This window comes from Apis mellifera, linkage group LG7 (assembly GCF_003254395.2).
Source record: "Apis mellifera strain DH4 linkage group LG7, Amel_HAv3.1, whole genome shotgun sequence".
Lineage (NCBI taxonomy): Eukaryota > Metazoa > Arthropoda > Insecta > Hymenoptera > Apidae > Apis > Apis mellifera.
Window position 1 is genome coordinate 5,833,504 of NC_037644.1, and position 26,386 is coordinate 5,859,889.

General features: G+C 22.5%; 1 protein-coding gene across 3 annotated transcripts in view; it reads right to left on the reverse strand.

The window, feature by feature from the left end:
* Nucleotides 1-720: 720 nt before the first annotated feature.
* LOC413873 (S phase cyclin A-associated protein in the endoplasmic reticulum) overlaps nt 721-26,386 on the reverse strand; it is a 40,901-nt gene continuing 15,235 nt past the window's right edge. For all 3 annotated transcript variants that reach the window (XM_026441683.1, XM_026441682.1, XM_026441684.1), the window contains exons 12-15: nt 9,865-10,288; nt 6,714-6,905; nt 1,309-1,482; nt 721-1,074 (exon numbers count right to left, since the gene is read on the reverse strand). In XM_026441683.1, coding sequence (XP_026297468.1) covers nt 994-1,074; nt 1,309-1,482; nt 6,714-6,905; nt 9,865-10,288 — 871 coding nt within the window. In that variant the 3' untranslated portion in view covers nt 721-993. The remainder of the gene's footprint in view (nt 1,075-1,308; nt 1,483-6,713; nt 6,906-9,864; nt 10,289-26,386) is intronic.

Genomic DNA, 26,386 nt, shown 5'->3' on the forward strand with positions numbered 1-26,386 from the left:
TTATCAAAGTACTGCTAAAATTGTCGATAATTCTTTAAAATAAATTTCAATGATAGAAGATAATTTATCATAATAATAAATTGAAATAATAATAAAAGAAAAATTATTTTTAACATATTCAAATATTTCAAATATAATTTAAGTTAAATATTATATTATGAAGTAATTTTACGAGAATATATGCAAAAAAGAAACTATATCAGAATATGAGTATGAAGAAATAATTTAGAAATAATTTTAATGCATATGATATATTAACATATATTTCGATAATTAGCATATTTACGTTCAAAATTCCAGTAATTAATAATTCTCAAATATAATAAAAAATAAATAATAATATTAAAATTCTTAATTTATATCTAATTGAAAAAACATTAATATCTATTTCTTTCAAGCAACAATATTAATAATAAATAATATATATGATTGAAACAAGAATTAAATTTTCATTTTTTTAACATAAAAGTATTTTTATGTGAAAAAAAATTTATAAATCGACAATCATTAGCAGCATTATTAATTCCTGATACAAGATTGTAATAGCCATTACAGATTTAATATATGAATGCGTTTCGAATGAAAAAAAATCCATTCGAATTAATTTTCTCTGCAATTATCACTTTCTGCAAAAAACTCTTCGATTGATTGATTATTGAATATAATTAATCGTAATATAAAATTTAGCTCTCATTTTCAATTTTTTTGCCAATCTTTTAATTTAATTTTTCGGAATTATCTTCCATGCATAATGGAAGTTAATTCAATATACACAATATATCGGTGTCGAGTACCAGCCTCGATACATGTGAAACAGCTTTTCAACGATGGACGTACCTAACAACAATTTTCGTCCAACTGTTACTCGAACCTTTTGTTTCAAACGGAACAAAAATAATGGTTCTGCAGTTAATTACGTCCATAAAATTCATCGTGTATAATGAAAAAACTTAAAGAAACTTAAGCACAGTAATCGAATCCTAATTGGAACAGTTATGGACCAGCCGAGTCCTTCAGCAAACGAACTAACGTATTCAGCTTACCATCATCTGAATTTCTGTATTCCTCCAGTAGCTGTGAAATAGATTTTTTTTATATTTTCTTTTTTATTTTTATATTTCTTATTTTCAAATGTTAGTTGAATATATTAAATTAGTCAAAATTATAATTTTTGCTCAACAATAATATCTAATAAAATAAAAAAATAAAAAAATAATAAAAATATAAATAAAAAAGATATTTATATAATTATTCTTAATTTAAAAAAAATATAAAAATAGAAAATTATTTATAAAATAATAGACTTACCTGATAAGATAATTCGCAAGAAAGAATTGCTGTAGCCTCTGGATTTTGGTGCGTAGCTGCCAAAAGTGTTGGAAAAATGTACGATGTTAATCCTGGAGCTCCATAAAATGGAAATGGAAGAGTGCATAGTTGTTGAAGTACGCTTGGACCAGCCCCAGCTGATTGAAGTATTAACTGAAACATATTTTAATAAAGCAATGTTTCACATTTTTTATATTTATCTTTTACCAGTTTTTTACGAAAAAAATTAATTTTATTTTAAATACCAAAACTATATATATTTAATTATAATAAATTTTATATATATTATATATATTTAATTATAATAAATTTTAAATAAATAATAAAATTCTTGTTAACAATATTAAATATTGAACAATAGATATTTGATAATCAATATCCTATTAGATTATTCAATTATTATAATATAATTTTAAAATTTTAAAAAATTGTCAGTTTTTAAAATTATTTTTTATAAATATATAATAAAATATTTTTTAATAAAATATCATAATAAAAAAATTAAAAAAGAAATTAATTATAAATTGATTATCTCCAATATGGAATTTTCCTAAAAGAAATGTTTATTGAAAGATTTGTTTTTTATGCAAAATACCCATATGAAGAAACTAGCAAATAAGTCGTTAAGGAACAAAAATGTTAATTAAAACAACTTATGCGAGTATCGAGCTCATTAATTCTTTTAAATATCCTGAGAAACGATACATCTATAATCCAGGTGTCGGAACAAGCTAGTTCGACGAACAAGAAAATGTGCAGTACATCTGCGGTTCAACAAGTGTCTACATGCACCATCAAGTTTCTGCACCTGTGAAAAGGTTTCGTACAGGAAATACCCACATTACAAAAATTTTTATTTTTTCATCTATTACCCCCATTGCAATGCTTCAACGATTTTTCAAATATGCATTTCAATTAGATAAATTCAGTTAATTAAGAATCATTCGAGACTTTATTATAAAAACGTTATTATTTTAAAATGAATTAAAAGAAACTGAATAAATATATCTGTATTTCAAAACTAGAATTTACAAGTTTCTCTTTAAAAATAATATTATATTTATTATCTAAAATTTTTTCAATAATTACAAAAAATATTTTTATTTTATATTATAAAAAAAGAAAATACATTATATTGATAAATTTTTCTTAGTGTATTATTTTACGTGTTATTTTAAGATCATTTTTATATAGTATAAAATTGCTTATAACATTTACGATTACCATGTATCTCATATATTTTTATCATATTTTTATCATTTGCTTCTCAATTATATTCATATTATTTTTAATTTTCTTTTTTTAAATAAATTGAAAATTAAATTTTCAAAGTTACTTTAAATCGCTGTTACTAAAATATAATTTTTCTCCAATTTCTCTTATTTCTATCGATGATACATTTTTACCTGATATTTTAGAAGACAATTAAAAATAAAAGAAGATTTTCTAAGTGGAACAATTAGGCTGATGATAGACAAAAGCTGTCGCGACGAAACGACCGAGGAACATTTTGTATTAAATCTAATCTTTCTTCTCCATTCCTTTTCTATATCATCCAACATAGATTGAATACCTCACTGATTAGGGAGAATTCGATATCAAAAAATGGGATTCAATAGTCGGGCGGAAAAAAAGGATGTCGCGACATTCTGAAAGGCGTCAGACCATTAGATATTTTCACATACTTGTTTTGTGATTGGAAATATCTCGATGAATACGAGAGAAAACCATTTACCATTAATCTCTCATATCTTTTTTCTCATAGAATTTTTGTTATCTTAGTATTTTTAAAAATGTTTCATTAAGAATTAATTTATCATTGTTTTAAATATTAATATATAAATAATTGAAGAATTGAATGTAAGAAACAATTTCATTTTTTGAAATTGAGAATTTATTATATGTTTATTTAAGAAAAAAAAAGTTCACATTACTGTTCAAGACTCATGATGTATTTCTAATAATTTCCTTCTATAATTTCTTTTCTTTATTTTTAATTTCTTTATGGAAACGGAATCATCTGGATATATTTATTTTGATATAAGGAAACAAAATTTCAAAATATAATGATAGTTATTATATACTATTATAAAAATATATCAAAATAATCAATAGAAGATGAAGATATAATTAAATAAATAACAACACAGTAATAAATATAAACTTTCATGCTTTTTTAAAATATTTGTATATATATATTTTATTATATTATATATTAATTATATATTAATTATATATTAATATTTTTATATATATATATATATATATATATATATATATATTAAATAAAATTATAAAAAACATTAAATTAATAAAATTTATTACATAAATTTATTATATAATTAATAAAATAATAAAAAACTAAGTGATTTCAAAATTTATTTATTGTTATATAAATACAAAAAATCTTGTTATAAAGTAGAATGCATTTATCAAAGAGATTACAATTAATAAGAAAAAATATTTTATACCATTTTTTAATTTTTCAAATAAATATTTTTAATTCTTGTAAAATTATTAAAAATAGAGTTGTCTAGTTCTTACATTTAATCTTTCAATTCATTTGTAATATAAAATATAAATTAACACGACAATACGATAAGATCCAATTACTCTTGATATTTAGTTATATACTTGACTATCTTAAATTCATAAATAATTTGAATAATTATAGATATTCAAATAGTTTATCAAATAGTTTTGAAATTATATATGTTTATCATATATTCACATACATTATGGTAATAATATATATTGATACTGAAACATACAGAAATAAATCATACCAACTGCAAGAATATTCAGAGGAATTTAGAGAAGACGATCGAATGAGGTATCAAGAACAAACGATAATTAACGAATGAAAAAAATAAATGCATGATGTCGATAATCGTCAATGAATTTTATTTCTTGAAATAAATATTTTTAATTTCAAAAATTTTATAAAAAGAATTTTAGAAAAAACTTTATAAAAAGAACATTTTTAATTTTCAGAACACTTTACGATATTACCCGCATCTATGTATTTAAGAATTATACGACAAAACAAATTAAATTTAGATCATTTCTAAAAAAAAAAAAAAAAAGAAAAAAAAAGCAGTTAAGAATTCGACCATCTTGAATTTGAAATAACATGAAAATAGGAATAGATTAATCGAAAAAAGACGAGCATAATGCTAACTTAGAAGTCCATTCAAGAAATATTCCGTTCAAACTAACAAGGTGTTCATTTAAATATTTCATCAAATATTCGTGACATCTTCAATTTTCTATTTGTAAAAATCGTATAAAATTTTTCTAATTAACAATATAAATTTTCATATTATTCCGAATAACTGTAAAGAAGAAAAAATACATATTATATGCATTAAATAAATAAAAAAGCCTGTAAAATCCATCATTCTATTAATAAATCTTAATATCGCGTATCGAGGAAAATATCGATCGATGACACGTTGGAAATTTATCTGCAACGATCTAGCAATGCTTGGAGGATCGAAATTAAAACTCAACCAGAGCACCTGACATCATCCATCATGGAATGGGCGATTGGGTCACCCGGTACATTCGCGTGAAATGCGGTCCGCAACATGCAGCGAAGAAGGAAGAAGCTGTTAGACACAACACACTCAGCGGACCTCCCATCAATATACGGCCGAATGTAGTTAAGATATATTTACTCGGTTCCATTCCATACGTCAGCCTCGTGCAGGCGCACGATGCGCTTGCATCGCGCTGGCGAGGAGGGTGCATCAATCCACTGCGTGCATCGGGATGTGTAGCGTTGAGTGCACCGACGACGTTGCGCATTCGTCTTTCGCCGCCTTTTTTAAGGAGGTCCGCTTTGCTTGCTTGCTTGCTTTTGCTTACCGAAAGTGCATCCGATATGGAACGGGGAAACTGGCGGAAAAACGCTTTTAACCTTTAACTGCCGGCTGGTAAATTGCGAGGGGACCAATTGGAAAACGACATTGCACGATTTATGCGTGTTATGTTTGATTTTCTTTTTTTTTGAGATCTATCAGAATCGGTTTGAAGTTGTAATACAATTGGTAATTTTTTTCTTTCTTTACTTTTATTTCAAATTGAATATCGATATTAATTTCCAAATTTTATGTATATAAAGATCGAATAAAATAGTTTATGAATAATATTTGTCGAATAGAAATTATATGATATAAAGGTAAATTAATGAATAAACAGCTCGAATAAATCATGGCCATGAAAAAATAATTAAAAATGTATTTTTTTTTGTAGAAATTTCTTTCTTTTTCAACTTATTTTTCAATTATATTCATTTTGAATATAATTAAATCTACATATATATATATATATATTTAACAACTCAAAATAAGAGAGAGAAATTTAATGAATGAAAAGTAAAAATTAAATTAAAAAACTAGAAAAGATATGAAATAAGTATAAAGGTGCGAATATTTAAGAGCAATTTCTCGAAAATAATCATTTTCAATAAATATCCTTTAGTAAAAAATAATTCCTGATAGTAATTTTCGAGAGTTTTATTCTAAAATATATTCGTATTCTTATTTGTTAAACTGAAAATACAGAATAATCAAGATCTTGGATGATCGAGATTTCGGTTAATCGCAAATTAATTAAGATTTCATTATATTTATTATTAAAATATAAAATTTTCTAGTGAAAAAGTATAATTATATATATATTACTGAATACTATACTATACTTACTATAATTACTATACTTACTATATTACTGAAAGCTTGTCTCATGTCTATCTTTGTTATTCCTTAAATTGGGTTAAAAATTTAGTGATATTTTATTCATAATATTTCGTCCGCATTTTAATTTTAAAGATAATTCTGAATTAATTTCAAAGGTATTGATAATTACGAAAGCAAAATTTAATTCATCATTAATCTCCAAAGTATTTAGATTGAAGACATATATTATTTAACCATATATATATATATATATATATATATATATATATATATATATATATATATATATATCCATAATTTTTTCTATATTAAATACAGATTAACTTTTCATTCAACATATTTCATGAACATAAAAATAAAGAATTTATTCTCATTCTAAAATTAATTTTTAAAATATTTTAAAAAACTATTCTAAGGATTTGATTATAAAGATTTTAATATTATAATTATCATTTTATGTTTTGTTATAAAAATAAAAATATATTTTGAATGTATAATTATGAATAATTATTAATTTTAGAAATATCTACATGAATAAGAAAGTTTGATTTGACATATAGAAAAAAAACTTCTCTTCTTTCATCAGGAATAGATACTTTCTATTAAAGATAATTTAAAATATTTTTTTTAATATTTGCAAAAATATTCTTATTTCATATTACTTATGAAACATGCACTCACCTGATTTTCTGGATTGTTAACTGCAAAATATCCTAAAACCTGGAATAATTCTGACAGAATGTAAGTACTACTAGTGTTCTGCGCTGATCCAATTTCCAGCTTGTGCGATATTGGATCTCGTGATAATCGAGTTATCACATGACTAGTTATCAGTCGCCATTGCAAGCTGGTACCTTCTGCTCCTAAGAGATTCTGAAATCAAAAAGTTAAGATAAAATTTCTAAAATTCAAGTATGAATATTCAATTTAGATATTTCAAATTAATTATTTCTTTTTAAAACATCTTATTAAGTTATCATATTTTATCTTCATTACAGAAAAATTGTATAATATCAATCGCACTCCTTGTTGTATTTTGAACCAATCAGTAAAACTAAAATTGGAAGGATATTTTAAAAAGATATTTTAAAATTTAATAAAAGGAAAATTATTTTTATGAAACTTAATAATAAAAATTGATAATTCCTAAGAATAAAGAAGTTCTAATTTGTGAAAAATTATTGTTAGTGATCAGAGATTCAGTTAATAAATATTAGTTTTCATATAAAATCTAAATGAATAATATTAATAAAGAGATATTTAGTCATTAGAATAAGAGATTTTTAATTAAATTTTATAATTATTTATAATTATATTATATATTATAAATATCAAATAAAATAATTAATATTTCCTTGACTTGTATATCCAATTTCTTTTTTATGTAAGACTTAAAATGATTATTTTCAGCATAAAGAAATAATTTTAAATATCATTTTTTCTTTTTTTCCTAAATAGAAATACTATCTATTTTCTTGATTCGTTAATGCTTTCTTTCCTAATGTAGGAAGACCATCATTTTCTCGTGATTTTCATTGAGCAATGACATATTTTTATAAATAATAAACAAACAATCGAGAATGCCAATCTGATTATCAAAAAAGATATCATTGATAAAAAATAGTGAAATCTTTTGATAAATATAAATTACTATTGAGTATAATTCTATAATAGCAAAACGCGGCTTACTGGAGATACTCCATTTGCTTAATGGAGATATATTCATTTTAAAGATCTGGTAAATAAAAATTTATTTGATAGCTAAAATTTTGATGGGTTAATAAAATTTAAAAATATAAAAATATGATCATACTTTTTAAAAAATTTTTAATTTTCAATTTTCACAATAAAATTTGCAAAATAAAACATTTATTTATATTTTTCATATTTTTAATATTAAAAAATTAATTATTCGAAATAAAAATTAATATTTAGATATTTTAAATCTCTTATCTCTTAAAAGATAAATTGATCTTATAAATATTTCTGAGAGATTCTCAAGTACAGACCAGTTTTATAAAAATCATCAAAAATTTAAGATTCAAAGCTTCAAGTATTTTTTAAATAAATTTGAATTTGATAAGATGACTTAATCTTCTTTTGTTAAGAAAATTATGTAATTTATATAATTATACATTATGTAATTTTCATTATTATTGCAAATATTTATCATATTTTAATTAGAGAAAAATTCCTCAAGTCAAAAAAATTTGATGTAGAATATAAATATAACTTTTAATATATCAAGAATCATTATATAATATATGCTTCAAAAGGTTGAAAATTATGGAATAAATGCTATGATCTTGAAGTATTATATTACATAAATATTATTTAGAGAAAGGACCAAAGCTTAAGGAAACCTATTTCCGATAATTTTAATATACGCTATAATATAATTTTGATATACGCTATCAAAGTCAATCTTCTATGTGACCTTCAGAAGATTTTTTTCGTTACTTCTTACAAAATTATTATCAAAAAATAGTTAAGATTAACATATGTTTAATTTTATATGTTCTATTTTTAATGTTTTAAATAACTTAATTTGAATTGATTTTTATTAGATTATAATTCTAATCCCAAACGGTTGCATAATATAATGTATATATAAAGAAAAATCGTCAGATTGTTATCATTAAACTGCGGATATTTATAAAATCAAATTATTATGAATATAATAATTAAATAGAAACTTGTTTCATTTTTTTAATACTCAATGATAACTCATGTAAAAAAATATAAAATATTCATAATTTAATAAACATTATGGCATGAAAAATGAAACAAGTCTCTCTTAAAGATTTTTTTAATCTGTTCATAAATTTTGATTTTTCATAAACATTCTTTTATCATTAACAATATGTTTCAAAGTTATCATCATATTATGCTTTCAGTTTCCAATAATTATTATATTTCTATTTATTTTATAATTCCAATTAAATTATATAATTAAAAGATTAATATTTCGATGCAAAAATTCAGAAAATGACGATAAGTCATAAACTATCACCTCTATTCAACGATTCGAATCTCTTTGAGGAGCAAGAGACAGATTCCCATAGAGATTAAAGAACAGCCAGACATCGTTGTTAGAAAGTCAAAGAGAATAGATAATAAACGTTGGTTTTTCGGCAAACGTTGCCTGTATGGACCGCAAGGATAATCGAGACGGTACCCCATGAGACTCAGCAGGCTTTCCTATGGGACACAGGCTAGCCCTTATGGTTTTTGTGGATGGGGGCGCGAGCTTTCGATTCAATTCGTGGTTTGATCATTGCAGACTTCACGGGAGGGCTTTCCATCTTGACAGACGAACCCCTCTGATACACGATATATCTCTATTGCACTTTTTACGGTACTCAATCTAATAAAGAGGACTATCGATGCTTGGGAAGAAAGAATCAAGCTTTGTTTTTCTAGGTAAAATTTTTTTTTCTGAAATGTATTTATAATTGTATTATAAATGTATAAAATTATTAAATATACAATTTGAATATTGTAATATATATTGAAAATAAATTTAGATTTTTAGCCACAAATAATAATTCTTACGATAAAGATTTTAATTATTGTATAAGACAAATTGAGCAACTTTTGTTTTTTCTTCTATATCAAATAATGATTTTATTAATTTGATCTTGTTAATTCGAATATCATTATGAACAAATTAAACTTTTTTAAATATTTTAGAACTTTTTAGTTTTAATTTTTTGTTTGATTCTTTTTTTCTTTTTTTTTAAGAAAAGAAAAATTTTATAGACAATAATCTTCACATTTTAAATAAAATTTACATTAGTTACTATATTTTAGCAATTATATCTAATCTTACCTGTAATTTTTGAATATTTAATCCGGCGATCGATTTGAGTAGCCTAAGACTGCGAACAATCAGAATCCTCGTAGATTGTGATATCGTAGTTTGATTAGGAGTAGGAGAGGATCCTTTCTGATTTTGTGGCGTGAGTGCAACTGCTGCGTAGAGTGCACTAATCGCACCCGCAGCTTCAGTCGAAGACAACGTTGAGAGAAGATGCGACTCAACGTTGGTCTGTTCAACGTTGTTATTACTCTCATTAATAATTCCTATCTCTTGATCCGTTGATTTCTTTAAATGACAGCAGATGCGAAACAGCAAGTCGTATGAGGATAATAAAACTAGCGATTCGTGGTCTTGCTCCACAAAAAAATCGCTTTCGATCAAAGCTCGACTATGACAAGATACTCGATCTATTAATCCTCCTGCTACTAAATATCTGAAATACAAATGATATAAGAATTATTATAGTTATTAAAATTGAAAAAAAAAATTGTTTATTTGCTGATATTATATTTACAATTTTTTATAATATTTTAATAGATATTATTTTTGTGCATTTTTTTATTTTTATATATTTTAACAAAAAAAATCATTTAAAAATAATATTTATATAATATTTTCGATAACTATATAAAAAAAGTACTATTCTCTAATTTTGATAATTTTTTAATATATTATTAAAATCATTATTATGAATAATGGTATAATAAAGATTTTATATAATGATTGTTCATTAAAGATTTTTCTTAAGAATAAAATAATTTAAATTTAATTTTAATCAAATTTACTGCAGATAATTATAATTGGCCACTTCATAATATAATATTTGGAAAAACTAGCCCAAATCTAATACAAATTATTATATCAAATGAATTTTTATTTAATTTTGATATGAAGTAAAATTAAATTAACATAATTGATGCCAATAAAAATTATTTATTTAATTTCTGATTTTATAGTCTAAATTTAGTTACATTAAGTTATATTAATAATTTTTAATGAAAATTAAGAATTAGTAAAATCTTTATGAATATACATATAGAATATGAACTTTTTAATATACATATACAATAATACAATAATTCATAAGATAAATGTTAAAAAATATTATACTTGGTGTAAAAAAATATTTTAAAAGTCACGGAGGCTGATCATTTTCGTAAATAATTATCATATTTTTCAGAATAAAATCTAAATCCAAAAATTTTAATTAATTCTCTTATGATTATTCGACAACATAAATCAATTCTCCAAAAAATTGGCTCATCTCTCTTAAATTCTCAAATAAAAATTCTAAAAATATCACATCCAACTGTCATTTCGTTTTTGTCAACGTGCTCAAATTCCCTGGCATTGACACCGAAGTAACACTAACGTCAATCGTTCGTTAATTCCGGCTGTCTCGATTCAACAAAGACCTGTCCCAGTCAGCAAGCAACGCAACAAACTATACTGTGTTTCTCGTTGGCGATGGCAAAATGTGCATATGGGTATCGATAAATCTGGCGTCATAAAACGACGGAAGGGAGGAAAGATGTAACAGGCACAAAGATCAGAAAGATAGAAAGAGAAAAAAAGAAAAGAAAAAAAACAATGTATTGCTTACAGGACAGCATGTGCGACGGCGTAACACGAGAGGATTATAACATCAGTGGGTAATTCTGTGCGCACAGGCCGTCAGAAGAGGGAACAAGCGTCGGCGCATGCGATGCTCATTCTATCGGGTTGTTGTATATGTTTTTCTTTTCTCCTACGGCACCCATCCGCCCTTCCTTTCACTCGTGACCCCCCAGCGACAGGGTTGTCGAGGGTGCGCGGCTGTCAGTGCGTATTATCGCTGCCCCCTTTCCATCGAAACACCGACACGGCCGAATTGCGCTCGCCTGACGCCGATGAGTATTGGAATATGAAGTAGTCCGGTCGAGAGCCAACTGTCTCCTCTAATCATAACTAGTTGGAAGCTAATCCATCGATACTGAACTCGACACGCATACATTCGCGGACTTTCGTTCTCCGTGACACAGAGACTTTTTGATAGAAAAGGCAACCCTTACTTAGGACTTGATAATGGCATGATCCCGTGCTACCATAGTCACCCGATGGATATGTCGCTTGGAGTTATAAGGGGGTTAGGCGAGCTATTAATTACAAGCGATTGAAGGTGCGTCTGTTTAAAGTGATGCTCAATGAGGCGATTAACGAGTAAGAGAAAAGACCTGTAACGGCTACAAGAGTTCAAAAGTAAAATTCAGTCAACGAGAAAATGGCATGTGATATTTACAATTAGTACAGATACAGATCAATAATTTTGATTTTGATTTATTGTACTTATATTTTTTAAATCATATTAGATTGTCTCAAAAATTCTTTTTTATTATATGGATCTTCTCTATTTTCTGTAACTTTAATAATTTTATTTCCCATTTTATTTATTTATTTATTTATTTTATATCGTAGTGTTAGAATTCCATTTTATTTCAAAAATTATATCTTGCAATAGTTTTTAATGTTATTTAAAAAAATCAGTTTTTCTTACAATAATCATCAAAATTATTTTGTTTTTTTGATTTTAATTATAATTATAAAAAACTAGTTATAATTTATTAATTATTATTAATAATTATAAATAATTAAATAATTTATTAATTTAAAACTAAAAATATTAATTAATAAATTAATTGATAAATAAATTATTAATTAATTAATAAATTATTTAAAATTATCAAAAATAAATATATACTTTTAAAAAGATAAAAAAAAATTGAATATAATAATGATATTGATAAAAAGTAAGTCAAATTGTGTATTTTTAAAATTATGGCTGTTAAAACGTTAAAATATACGTAATAATATAATAAAAAATAATTTTTGGAAATTTTATTAAAATTAATATTAAATAATATATATATATATATATTATATTATATTAAAAAATGATAGATATAATTTGATAGAATATATATATATATATACAATAATTTTTTTTAACATTTTCACATTTTAAAATTTTAAATATATATATTTTTTTGTAAAAAATATAAAACAAAGAAGTGCTATAAAAAATAGAGTAGAATACATAAAAATATATATTAATAATATTTAAAGCTCTTTTATAAAAATATAATCTAAAATTTAATCGATTAAAAAAATATATCTATATATATATTATTAAATGTGATAAATAAGTTTAATTGCTTTTAGAAAAATTAAGTTTTATTTATCTTTATGTCTTAGCACTAATGAAACAAATCCGATGAGAGATCGGAGAGAAAACATTGCAAGCAACATTGATTCATCTCATTGTTGCATAATTCATCGATAGATATAAAAGCAAAGACGCTTAAGCTCTGTCACTGTGATGATAGAAACGACGAAATGTACGAACACGAACAACCGATAATACCGATACTTTTGTCAGTATCCCAAGGGATTCGGTAAATACGCTAATAAAATGCAGCGGGATGCACGCGTGGATTAGAACCACTCAAATTGTAGATACACCCTATAACCTATAATAACATGAATGATAGCCAGCAAGGGATCCATGCTTTAGGACATGTCTCGGTGTAGAATAATTTTGCTCGAATGAGTTGATCTATATGATTAAAATTCAAGATGCAAGAAATCTGTAAGATAATTAGAATTTACAAGATCTCTTTTCAAATTCATTAATTTTTTAAAATTATTATATTAAATTTTAATTATATTAAATATATTATATTATTATATTAAAAATTAAGGATATTCGAAATTTTGTTTTTATGATAAATAAAATTGTTTTTATTGATAAATAATTCCAATAGAAAATATAGAATAAGAATATTCTCTCTTAAAAAATTAAGAAAATTGAAATATTTTTTAAAAATTTTAATAACTTTAAGACTACAAGAATAATTAATTAATATAATAATTATTTTAATTATTAATATTTAGTTAGTAAATTAATAAATTATATCAACATCTGCAAATTTCTAATTGATACAATAAAGATAATATAATATAATCCCTTCTTTATTGATTAATTATAAGACAAGATCTATGAAATAAATAGAAAGATAGATTAAAATATTAATGTTAATACTTAAGATTGAAATAAAAATAGATATATAAAATTATTTTTATTAAAAATGCTAATTTGATAGTTTGGCTCATGAAAACATTCTTAAGAATAGAAATGGTAGAAATAATAATAGCTAACTTACAAAATAAAATTTCAACCAGAATGCAAAGCATTATCATATAGTTAAAATTATGTAATAGAAATTATATATATAATTTTTAACATTTATGTTTATATTTATAAACTGCATTACAAATATATGCAAGTGAAAATCCGCTACATATAAATTGTAATTTCGTACACTAGTTAAGTAAACAGTATGACAACAATAATTCGGAAGAAATGCAGAAAGATTTGATCTTTTAATCTTCACTGATTATGACTAAGGTTTGGTCCATGCATCATCACTCCCCCTCCTTCCTCCCCTTAAGATTCCGATCTATCATTGAATATTTGTGGAGGGTTCGAGCAAATACATTGAATTTATTTATTATTCTCCCCAAACGCCTTATGGAAGCCGCAGCAGCCAGAGCAATCGCTACCCCAGTACTACCATTAGCTAACCATATGATTATTTCATAGTGAGAGCACAGGGGTGCATATCTTTAGATGGACTGGTGCTTGCCTCCATCCTTGCACCAGCTTTCGTAGTGCATATTAAGGTGCAACCAAGGATCTCCAACTAACTAATCAAAAAAATTAATTTACATATTCATGGATGAACATTACGCTATTTTTCCAATCGAACGGATATGGGTACGTTTATGGATTACTTTGGAGAATAATGTTTCATGTTCTATTTATGTATATATATATATATATAAAATGAACAATTAAATTGATTTATCATAGATATAAGATACATTTATGTTAATTTCATTTTAAGGATTTATAAAGATTATATTATACATATACATAGTAATGTTACACACACACACACACACACACACACACACACACACACACACACACACACACACACACACACACACAAATCATTATAAAAAAATTAATTATGAAAATAATTTATTTTTATTTAAGCTATTTAAATAAACATTGTAGCACTTTTATAAAGAATATTTTAATAAAATATTTCCAACAAATAAACAATTATAAATCAAAATAAAAAATTGTAAAATAAAAATATACGTGCATATTATGTTAATATATTGTATAAAAGTATTTTCAATTGTTATCAATCTAATGAATTTTTATTTTTATTATTTAAATTTTTCTCCTAAGTTTTTTATCTCTATTATTAAGAATTATTGAAAGAATTACTTAAATCCCTAATCTAATCTATTTCATGAAAATTTTTTTATCTTGCTCTAAATATATGAATAAAAGAAAAATCAATAAAAATTGATTTTGTAAATTAACGTAACACAAAAATTGATAGAAAAAGTTGTATCTAATATAATTCACATCACAAAATATATTTATATCATTCAATGATTCACTAATTAAAAACTTTAATTCATTAATTAAAAATTCAAAGTTAGCTTCTTCGAAAATATTTATTTATACATATAGATTATGATTCAATGCAAAAGATCCATTTAAAGTCCAAAATCCTTTTCTGGAAGTGGCAAATGTGTCTGACAGAAGTATCATTCACTGCATTTACAATGGATGTTTACACAACGAAATGGTAAAAGTGTGAAAATGACAACCGTGTATCGTCTAGAAAAATTCACGAGGAAAAACGATAAATACCATATTTTTTCATTAATGTCTAAATCGATAACTATAATAATGATTGTAATACATTATTTTATATATGCATATAACTAAAATTATTTATTATTATTTTATATATGAAATAAAATTATACAATAGAATATAAAAATTAACAAATTAATAATTATCGATATAATAAGTTTAATATATTTGTCATATAAATCAATTATAATATGTAATGATATGACTACATATAAGAATCCAATGTATTCTTTTGTTAATTTAGTAAATTCAATTTACTAATATATTTTAAAAGAATCATTAATGAGTGAAAATTAATAAATTAATAAAAACTAAAATATTTTAACAAATATTTCAACAATTAAAAATTTTCGATGAACTAATCGATTAACAAAGCACATCAATGCCAGGCGTGGCAATGATGGCACACTTGTTACAATATTTACAGAATCATCGTCTAGATCTGAAACCCCTGAAACCGACCCCCGGCCTGCCATTGACAAGTGTCTCCGCTACCGAATTTCAGTATCCCCTTTTTGGCCCTCACTTTTTATAGTATCAACAACGATCTATATAATACGATGTACATACAAATTATATATTTCATATATAAAATATATTTTGATAAAATTTAGGAAAAAATATTATTCTTATAATATTATTCAAATTATTTTTAATTTTATTTATTTGAAAGAAATTATTTTTTTAATATTTAAAATATTTTCATTATTATAAGAATTTATAATAATGAATATAAGATATTAATTATAAGATATTAAATTATAATATGAGAAATGATATATAAAATTATAAAAAGCATAAATAAAGTATAAAAAAGCATAAAAAATTAATAAAATTATTGTAATTTAATTTTATATATGATTAGATAAATTTAAAATTAAAATCATTATATATCATTTATATATTATAATAAAATAATATAATATATAATATATATATATATAATAATCTATTTTTGATAAAAAGAGCAATTATAGTTTAATAAAAATTTTGTTACGCATTCGGGTACAATCGTACAAACTATTACAATAAAACATTGAAATCCAATGAATGAGATGACAACACGCGAAATAAAATCTGAAACAAGGTCAAATGGTTGAGGCGTTCGAATTGGTAATGTATTATAATCCCCATACTCCAACATTCAGCAACTCAGGATATTGCTACTCCGAGTTCGTTGACGCGTAATGCATTCACGCTGGGATTTCGGTAGCCCGAGGGATGAGGTGAATCCTACTACTCTATACATACAATCCAGTCCTGCTATGACTGAGAATCAGAAGGATGCGAATCTATAGGGTGCTTTGAAACTTTATCATCAATTGTTCTTTTATTCAATAAATTATTTAACAAAACTATTCAAAAAATGATTTCTGGTAAAAAAAAAAAAAAACGGAATGTATTGAATAGCAATTGTAAGTAAATTTTTATTTGAATAACTTTTTTGAATTTTACCAAATTTTTTTGATATTATACAAATTAATTAGCATTTGCTTTTTCATAAATTATTTTAGATGAATATGTTTAAAAAATTTTATAAATATTTTTTCCGAAAAAATTTAACAAATAGGAAAAATATATTTTAAACAAAAGATTTAAAAAGAAAACAATAAAAAATTCTAAAAAAAAATGTTCATTGTCAAAAATTTTATAATATTTTTTTAAATAAATATCACATGATGTATATATAAAAAAAAATTTGATATTAAATAACAAAATCAAATCAAGAACAAATTGAAATCCTGAGAATATTTTGCGAAGAAAATCATTGTATGCTTTCCTTGCGCCATTTAAAGTTGTCTCTGTCAACAAGAAACATTATGGAAGGATAATAGATAAGTGTGAAATTTGGTACTGAGCAGAATGGGAACAGAAGCAGCCGTGCTGTCTATTCCTACTCAGCACCCTATCCAACCTGATCAAATACTGCTTCAATCCCGCAGTTCCCATTACTGTTGTCATTATTATCGTTGACTATTATTACGGATATCTCTATCTTGTTAAAAATTTTTAAGTATCAATTATTTAATTATTCAATTATTATAGATTATCTTGTGTATAATTATTACCTATATTTTTTCATATGTTTTTATGTTTTTTAATTTGCAAAAGAAATTAAGCAAAATACATTTTTTCTACTATTTATATTTTCAAATAAATTTATTTTATTTTCAATAAATTTTAGTAATTAATCATAAATATTATATTCTATTAGGAAAATTAGCTAAATTGAAACATTTTTTTTTTAAATTGTACAAACAAAAAAAAAAATAAATATCAAATTCATTTTATATAAAAGTTTTAAATTTGATGTTAAGAGAAAATAAGATTATATAAAAGTCTTAAGTTTGATATTAAGAGAAAATAAAATTTAATCTTAAAAAATATTTAATTATGAAGGAAAATATGGATTTTCTACAAGTATCGAAATATTGTTCTCGCTAAAATTAACTAAAATAAAATATTTTTAAATCAAAATCTTTATTTTTTTAAAGTCAAAAATTGACTTATATAATAATTATATAAAATAATTAAATATAAGCACAAAAATATAATACGGAAAATATTAATATTAAAGTTAATCTAGAAATAGACAAATTTTTAATAAATAATAATCATAAATATATAAATTATTTTATTTTTTCACATTAATATTATTTTTATGAGCCAGTAAATAATATGTTAATACGACTTCAGTCTAATGATTTTAAGAAAGAATAAATAAATAAATAATAAATAAATAATATATTTAAAAAAATACTTTTTTCTATAAGCATTTCATTTTATTTTATATTAAAATAATTTATTTTGTGACATAAAATATTTTTAAAAATGTTTAATATTTATTCAACTCAAAAGAAAAATTCAATAAGCCAAAATATAGCATAAAAAATATACGTAAAATATATAATGATTTACTTATTCCAATGATTCATTAATTAAAATTAAAAAAATAGTTCTTAGATTAGTAAAAATTTATATACTTCAAAATTATACTCTGATACATATATTCGTGATCAATCATAAAATGTTTCAGCAATCATTTAAATTCATATTATATGTGATATCTTTTCATTAACATTTCATAACATTTTTATTTAAGATAAATAAATATTAATAGTCCACTTTATATTTGTGAATTGAATTATTGCTTATTATTTTATTATATAAAATGAATTTAAATTGAAACATAAAAAAAGAAAGAATTTTTTTTAAATATTATTTTTTTTTAGTTTTCATTACTTTCTTATTTTCTATATTTATTTTTCATATATGTATTTTTATATATTTTTGATATTAACAAATCTGAAGTTAAAAGTTTTACCTTTATTTGTTAGCAGTGAAGAGAAAACATACAAGAATTTGCGCAAAAAAATTAAATGATCTAATTTTAAAATTCATTTCGAAACTTTCTATGCTAATAATAATTCTATGCTAATAAAAATAATAAAAATTTGAAAGTATGTTAAATATAGAATTTTTAAAGAAAAAAATAAAAAAAATTCTTGAAATGAAGTTCATCATTAATGAAATAATACTTGTATTATTTTTATTCATTACTTATTCAAATTAAAATAAATTATATAAATTCAGTAATTACAAATATTAATTTTAAACTGTACATATAATATAAGTTAAAAATAGGAACAATTTATTTAAATATTATTTACAAACATATATACATATACACAAATACACAAGATAAGATATAATATATAAAGAAATACAAAAAATACAAATAAAATATAAAAATTCCAGTAAACTTTAATAATATGTAAAAAAAATAATAAATTAATCAACAAAAATCATTTAAATCATTATATTATAATCATGATTTTATGTGTATAACAAATATAACAGTATAACGAAAGTTTAAAAAGTTCAATTAAAAACTAGATACATTTCCTTACAACTGGTTTCAATTAACTCGATATGATTCATTTATTTTGAAATCTATTCTGATTTTTAAAAAGTTTAAAAGAATATTAACAATAATTATGATTTTCTGATCAATCAATATAAATATATTATTTTTTTAGAATAAAATTAAAAATTAAAAATATTTTATTATAAACTTTTATCAAATTGTTATAATATTGAAGCCATCTTATATAAAATCATTTAAATATCAATTAGAAATTTTATAAATATTAAAAAATCCATTTTTATTATTTTTATTATCCCATGATAGTTACAATCCACCAATATCTTCAAATATCATTTTATAGTTTCAGTAGTAGCCACGCATAGGTAAGGAAAAGAGAAAAGAAGGAAAAAAAGAGAAAGAGAGAAAAAAAAAAGAATAAAAAGTAGAGAGAATCGGAAGATGAGTCGAGTCTAGGAGGATCGAAGGAGGGTTAGAGGCAGCTGTACGCCGAGTGAGGGTGAATTTGGACGAAAAAGAAGGAGAGGGAGAAAGGGAGAGTCCATTAGCAGATTACGTACTCAACCCGCCTCGCTCATTCACCCCCCGCGATATTTTTTCTTCCTGCCCCGTTCTCCTTCAACCACTAACGATTTCTCTTTCCTCTGTCTCGCTTTCAGATTCGCCCCGCCTAAATTTCTAAGCTTTTCTCCATTGCAGTTATACCGCGTTGTCATTTAAACTTTGTTCAAGAAAAAAAATATTAATATTGATTTTAAATTTAAGAAGAAAGAGTTTAAATAAATATTAAAATTCAATTTGGTTTGCAAATTTTTTAAATAGTAAAATTCAAATTTATAAATTTTAGGTTTAAATTATCTTGAAAAATTTGTTTCACACCGAGCTCCTTTAAAAAAAGAAAGAAACGAAACGATATATATACAAATTTAGATCAAACATAGAATTTCGAAGGATTAAAAGGATCATTTTTCACAGAGTATATAAATAAAATATAATTCTCATAAATAAAAATTCTAAAATAAAATTTTTAACAAAATTCAAATTATTTAAAACAAACAAATTTCCTATTATTATAATACATTATAATATGTAGAAGCATATTTAATATTTAGAAAAAAGAAACATTCTCTTTTCTAATCATCTAATTTAATTAAATTAAATTTTTTTTGTATGATAAATATTTTATGAATTAAATGAGATTACAAAATACATATTAAGAATAATTATGGCAATAAAACTAAATATGAACAAGTATCATATTACAGAGTACCGTTTTATAGCGAAAATAAATAAAAAATGTACTTTAGTGCGACATGATTAAATTGGGAATTGCACGAAACAAAGTTATGTCGGAGATGACAACCTACCTTTCTCTCCTTTTGAACAGCAAGAAAATCTATTTTAATATAACGGCGTTACTATTAGATCTGATAATTTAGTTTGGCCGTTCTAAAGAGCGTTCCTGCTTTTTTTTTCTGTACTTGCTATGGCAAAAACGGTCTTATGCTTTATTTTCTCGATAAGCTGTATTTCCAATGCACCATTTCTTTTCTATTCTCTTTGATGATTATTGATTTGAACATAGTCTTCAATTCAAGTATATTCAATATACTTCAATAATTCAATTTTAAGAATAATAACTTCGTTGTTTAGAAATAATTTTAAATTCTACGATATAAGAACGATATAAGAAATCTAGAAAAAATCGAATAACATCGAATATATATCGATTATATAATATAATGTAATAAAATTATAATGATATGTATGTATATATATGTATATATATATATATGTATGTATATATAATATAAAATTTATTCTAAAATTTTGGATTTAATGAACTAAATTTTAAACAAAAATAGAATTTCTATATCTAATGTTTATAAATTATGTTTATAAATAATTATTTTCAATGAAATTAATTGATCTCGATTCTATTATATATATATATATATTATTGAATTTATATTTAATTTTAGCAATATACGCAAAAGTAAGAAAGAAGAGAAAAAAAAGAGAAAAAAAAAAGAGAAAAAAAAAAGAAAAAATGAATAATATTAAATATTATCATCTTGATATAGTTGATTTAGTTGATGATCTGATATTTAGTAATAATCTGATTAAAATATATATATATATATATATATATATATATATAATATGCATCATGTCATAATAATATGAATAATCAGTAAAATGAATAAGAGTAAACAATAATGTTTGCTACAAATATAATATTTATATTAAATTTATCCATTCTGAGCATGTATTTTTAGATGTAAATGCCGATAAGCTGATCGAAAGCCTGGTTAATTCTATTTTAAAGGAAAACAAAAACTGAAAGCGTTTCATCTTCCTTTCATGGTCGTTTCAATTAACGAAAGTAAACTCTGATTTACAGGGGAGAAATAGGCTACTATAAAGAGGGTAACGATTTTACAAACTGGCATACTTTCATTTTCTTTGTATATTTTATACATATATTTTATTTTTCTATGAAATAAATATAATATATGTATTACAATATATGTTGAATTAATATTTAAAAAATAATTAAATTCATTTTATTTGAAAACAAATATTATATCTAATTAAAAAATTGAAATAAAGTTTATTTTCGTTGATTTTTTACAAATAAAAAAAAAATAAAGAAAATAAAAAAAACAAAAAAAAAACTTTGATAAATTTATGTTTATATTTATATTTATATATGTATACACATAATAATTATAATGATAAGTATAGAAGAAATATAAATTATGTGTATTTTGAAATTTCTAATGCAAAATAATTAAATTATTAACCAGACAAGCTGTTTTGTAATTAACAAGATTTAACAAGAATAATATTTACATTTCTCAAATCTAAGTATCTTATTAATTTTCATAATCCTCCTCTTTCTGAAACCTCAAAAAAAATTCAGAAAACATATTCGCAAAATGATCGCACACATCTCATAAGTAAATTATCAATTGCTCAGTTGATCATACTTCGATTAAAACTATATCAACATCTCAGAAAGTGAAAGGGAATTTGTGAACGCCTGTTCGATTAACTCATCGGGATTAATAATAAGAGTGTTTGCTGACTGATTTTTCTAGGAGCGTTCTAGCAATTACTTCACCGATTTCCACTTGAGCTCCGATTATCATTGTCTTGAAGAGTTTTAGATTATATTAAATTGTGAATTAAATCTTATTTTTTTTTCTATGATAAATTATATCTAAAGTATTGTCTAATCTTGTTTACAATTTTAATTATTTGCCTAATTGAATTCATTTTAACAATTCAATTTATCTTTTAAATTATTATTTCTTTTTGAATATTTTTTCTTAGAGAAAGTAAAATTTAAATTTGTTGGATAATTATTTAAAAAAAAATCTTTGTAAACTCCTTATCTTAACTAATAATTTTTTTAATATGTTATCAAGGTCAATATCCTATTATAATAATATTAGTAATATTATAGTAATATTATAAAATTTTATTTAACGGTTACTGTTGATTAAAAAATTATTAAAAAACTTTTCTTTGAAACAGGGAGTTTAGGTTAGATTAGTTTTAATCAGATTTATAGTTATAGTCAAATTAAAAAAAAATTAGCTTAAATTCAATTAACCGATTTAATTCAAAATCGGTTAACAATTTAAGTTAAAAATTTTTATTTAATTTTGATTTGAAATAAAATTAAACTTAGAATTAATATAAATTAATTGATATCAAATAAATTTATTTAATTTCTAATTTCATGATTTATATTAAATTTTAATTAAGTTAGCTTAATAATTTTTTAATAAACAAATAAATATAATCAAATAAAATTTTCATAATATCATTCAATGTGACAATAATTAATTGATCTCGATTAAAAAATCATTTAGAAAAAATGATATTTTTTTTGTGGATATTTAATTAAGTTTTAATTAAATTTTATTTTGATTTTTTGTATGAAAAAAATTTTCTTTTAAAATTATGTAATTATTTAAGTAAGTTTAATGTACATTTATATAGTTATATTTAATTCGCTATTTTATAATGTTCAATTATATGTATAGCAGAAATTATAGATCCAGTGTACAAACATTAATCATACTTGTAAATTATGTATGTTTATGCATTTCAAAATATTATAATATTAACTCTTTAATGACCACATATTTTACTTGAATATCTTTCATATATCTCTAATAAGTTTCATAAGAATGATTTGTATGATATCACTTTTCAAATTCATTTCCCTTATTACATGATTTTATAACTTAATTAAATTGAATGATTGAAAATCACTATATATTAATTCATATATTCGTATTTTACCTTTTATTTATTTTTGGGTTAATTAATTTCAATTAGATGAAATAATTGATTGTAATATAATGATAGCATTATAATTTTTGATAAATTTTAACAAAAAAAAATAATAACAGAAAACTTTTAAAAAAAATGAAGAAAAGATATTCTATCTAAGATAATCTTATCTACTATAAATTTTATTTATAATCAATATAAAATTAATTCTAAAATACATAAATATTATAAGATCTTAAAATATCAACATAATTAATTATTTCTATAACACTTTAACATTTAGAATGTCTGCTTTTTGTCATATAAATATCATAAAAATCTTAACTCTTATACTATACTAAATAAGAAAAATCATTTTAACACAACTTCCTTGATAAAAGCATATCTTCTTTATGCAATAACGAATCATTTTAAATTTGTAATAGCGTAGAATGTACTGTGGACCGTAAAAGAAACAAGAAAAAGAAAAACGATAGTGCATTACGCGAAGCTTCTTGTTTTGTAATATCAATTTATGACAAAAAAACCATTTGTCATTTTTCGCTTAAGAGCAAGAAAATAATTTCTCTGAAAGATATCGGTAATATACGATTTTTTAATCATAGATTGTGAAACTGAGAAATAAGTATAATTAATAACTGATCCGATTTCTTTTTATGACCTTATTTTCCGAATGAAAATTTTACTAATAATTAATACGGTTATAAACGCAAAATAAAGATCAATGTTATCATGATATCTATTTACTTTCCTGATTCAAACTACGAAAATTGGAAAAATTACATGAGAAAGAAAAAACAAAATATTAATTAACTGCAATAATTTTTTATTTATATTATATATATTCTTATTATTTTTTTTTCTTTTTAAAAATTTAAAATAATTCTTAATAATATAGAAAATATTTTATATTATAAAATTATTTTTATTAAAATATTAATTTATAAAAAATTAATTTATAAATAACACATATTATAAAAATTATTGTATACAAATATTAATCATAATATAGGAAATATATTTTTAAAAAATGAATAGCGATGAATGTATTTAACAATTCTCAAATATGTATTACAAAGTACGAAATGATCGATTATCTTTAAACATCTGCGCATTTTAAAGGTGAAAAGCAATCTTGCTGGTGAGTAAAAATCATGACTAGGTCATTCTCGCATTGGCAGGAAATTAATCATAATAATTCGACTACTGGCGACCAGCCAGTAATCATTTTAATCATGCTTTCATCGTTCATTACTCAAAATTTCCAGATTCAACAAATAATATAATGTTTCCAAAATCATGGTATAAGTGATATGATTGATGATTTTACATGCAAAAATAAATAACAAAAAAGAAGAATAATATTTTAAAATTTTGTTTTTAAATATTATTAAAAATTGAATTTGAAAATTTTTCAAATTCAAAAGAAATTAGTAATTAGATAAGAATGAATTATCGATAAAAGATAATTCTATATGTAAAAAGCAAAACATATAAAATAAATTTTTTTAATTTAAAAATTAATTTTCCAGAAAATTAAGTTTAAATTTCGTCGATTATCCTTGGCAATAAATATTTAATTTCGATTTTCAAAATAAAAATATAAATCATAAAATTTTATTCTATAATTTTTGCTTGTTTTCATATCTACAATAGAATTATTAATATTCAAATGAAAATTAATTTCATCAATTTTATTTAAATTATCTAAATTTGATTTATTTAAAAAATAATATTCTTTTTTTTTCGATTTATTTTTTGTATATAGAAACAATATTCGATCACTTTTATAATTTCAAAGATATCCTAAATATATTAAAAAAATATTCTTAATAACTTGTTATTATTAAAAAATACATAAAAATGAAACTATAAAATCTATTAATTCTATTATTTTTTGAATTAAAAATTATCTGTTAAAATATAAATAAATATTGATCTTCTAAATAATATAATATAATAATAAAAAAATTTTTCAAATTGAACATTTATTATAAGAATGTTACAGTTTTTAAAAACAATTCTTAAAAATTGAAAATAATTCTAATAATAAAGACAAAAAAAAATAATTTCTATGGAAAGAGAAAAGATTAACCAACCAATTGGGAGGTCTCGCAAAAGGAAGTTGATCCAGGTGCAACATCTCTTCCTAGTGAAGATCGAATCTCAGAGGATGCAACGAAAACAGTTTGCACCTTGTCACTTTGCCTTGACTCGCGTATTAAATTCAGCTACGTACAAAATTGTCATGTTTTTCTACAGGGTGGTCCATACTTGTCAAAGTGTTAAAGATTTTCCCGCTGTCCATCTCAAAGAAATCGAGCTTTTATTTGCATAATATATAAATGGTAAAAATTGAGCAGAAAAAATTTTAATTTAGAAAATAATAGAAATTTTATTGGAAGAATTTATATTGGGGGAAATTTTATTTTAAATAAATAATGAAATAAAGAATATAATGACGATTTATTCAGGATATTAATTATAATTTGCGCAAAAGTAATTCTCATAAATTTAATAGTTTGATTAAAGATATATAATAAAATGACATATAT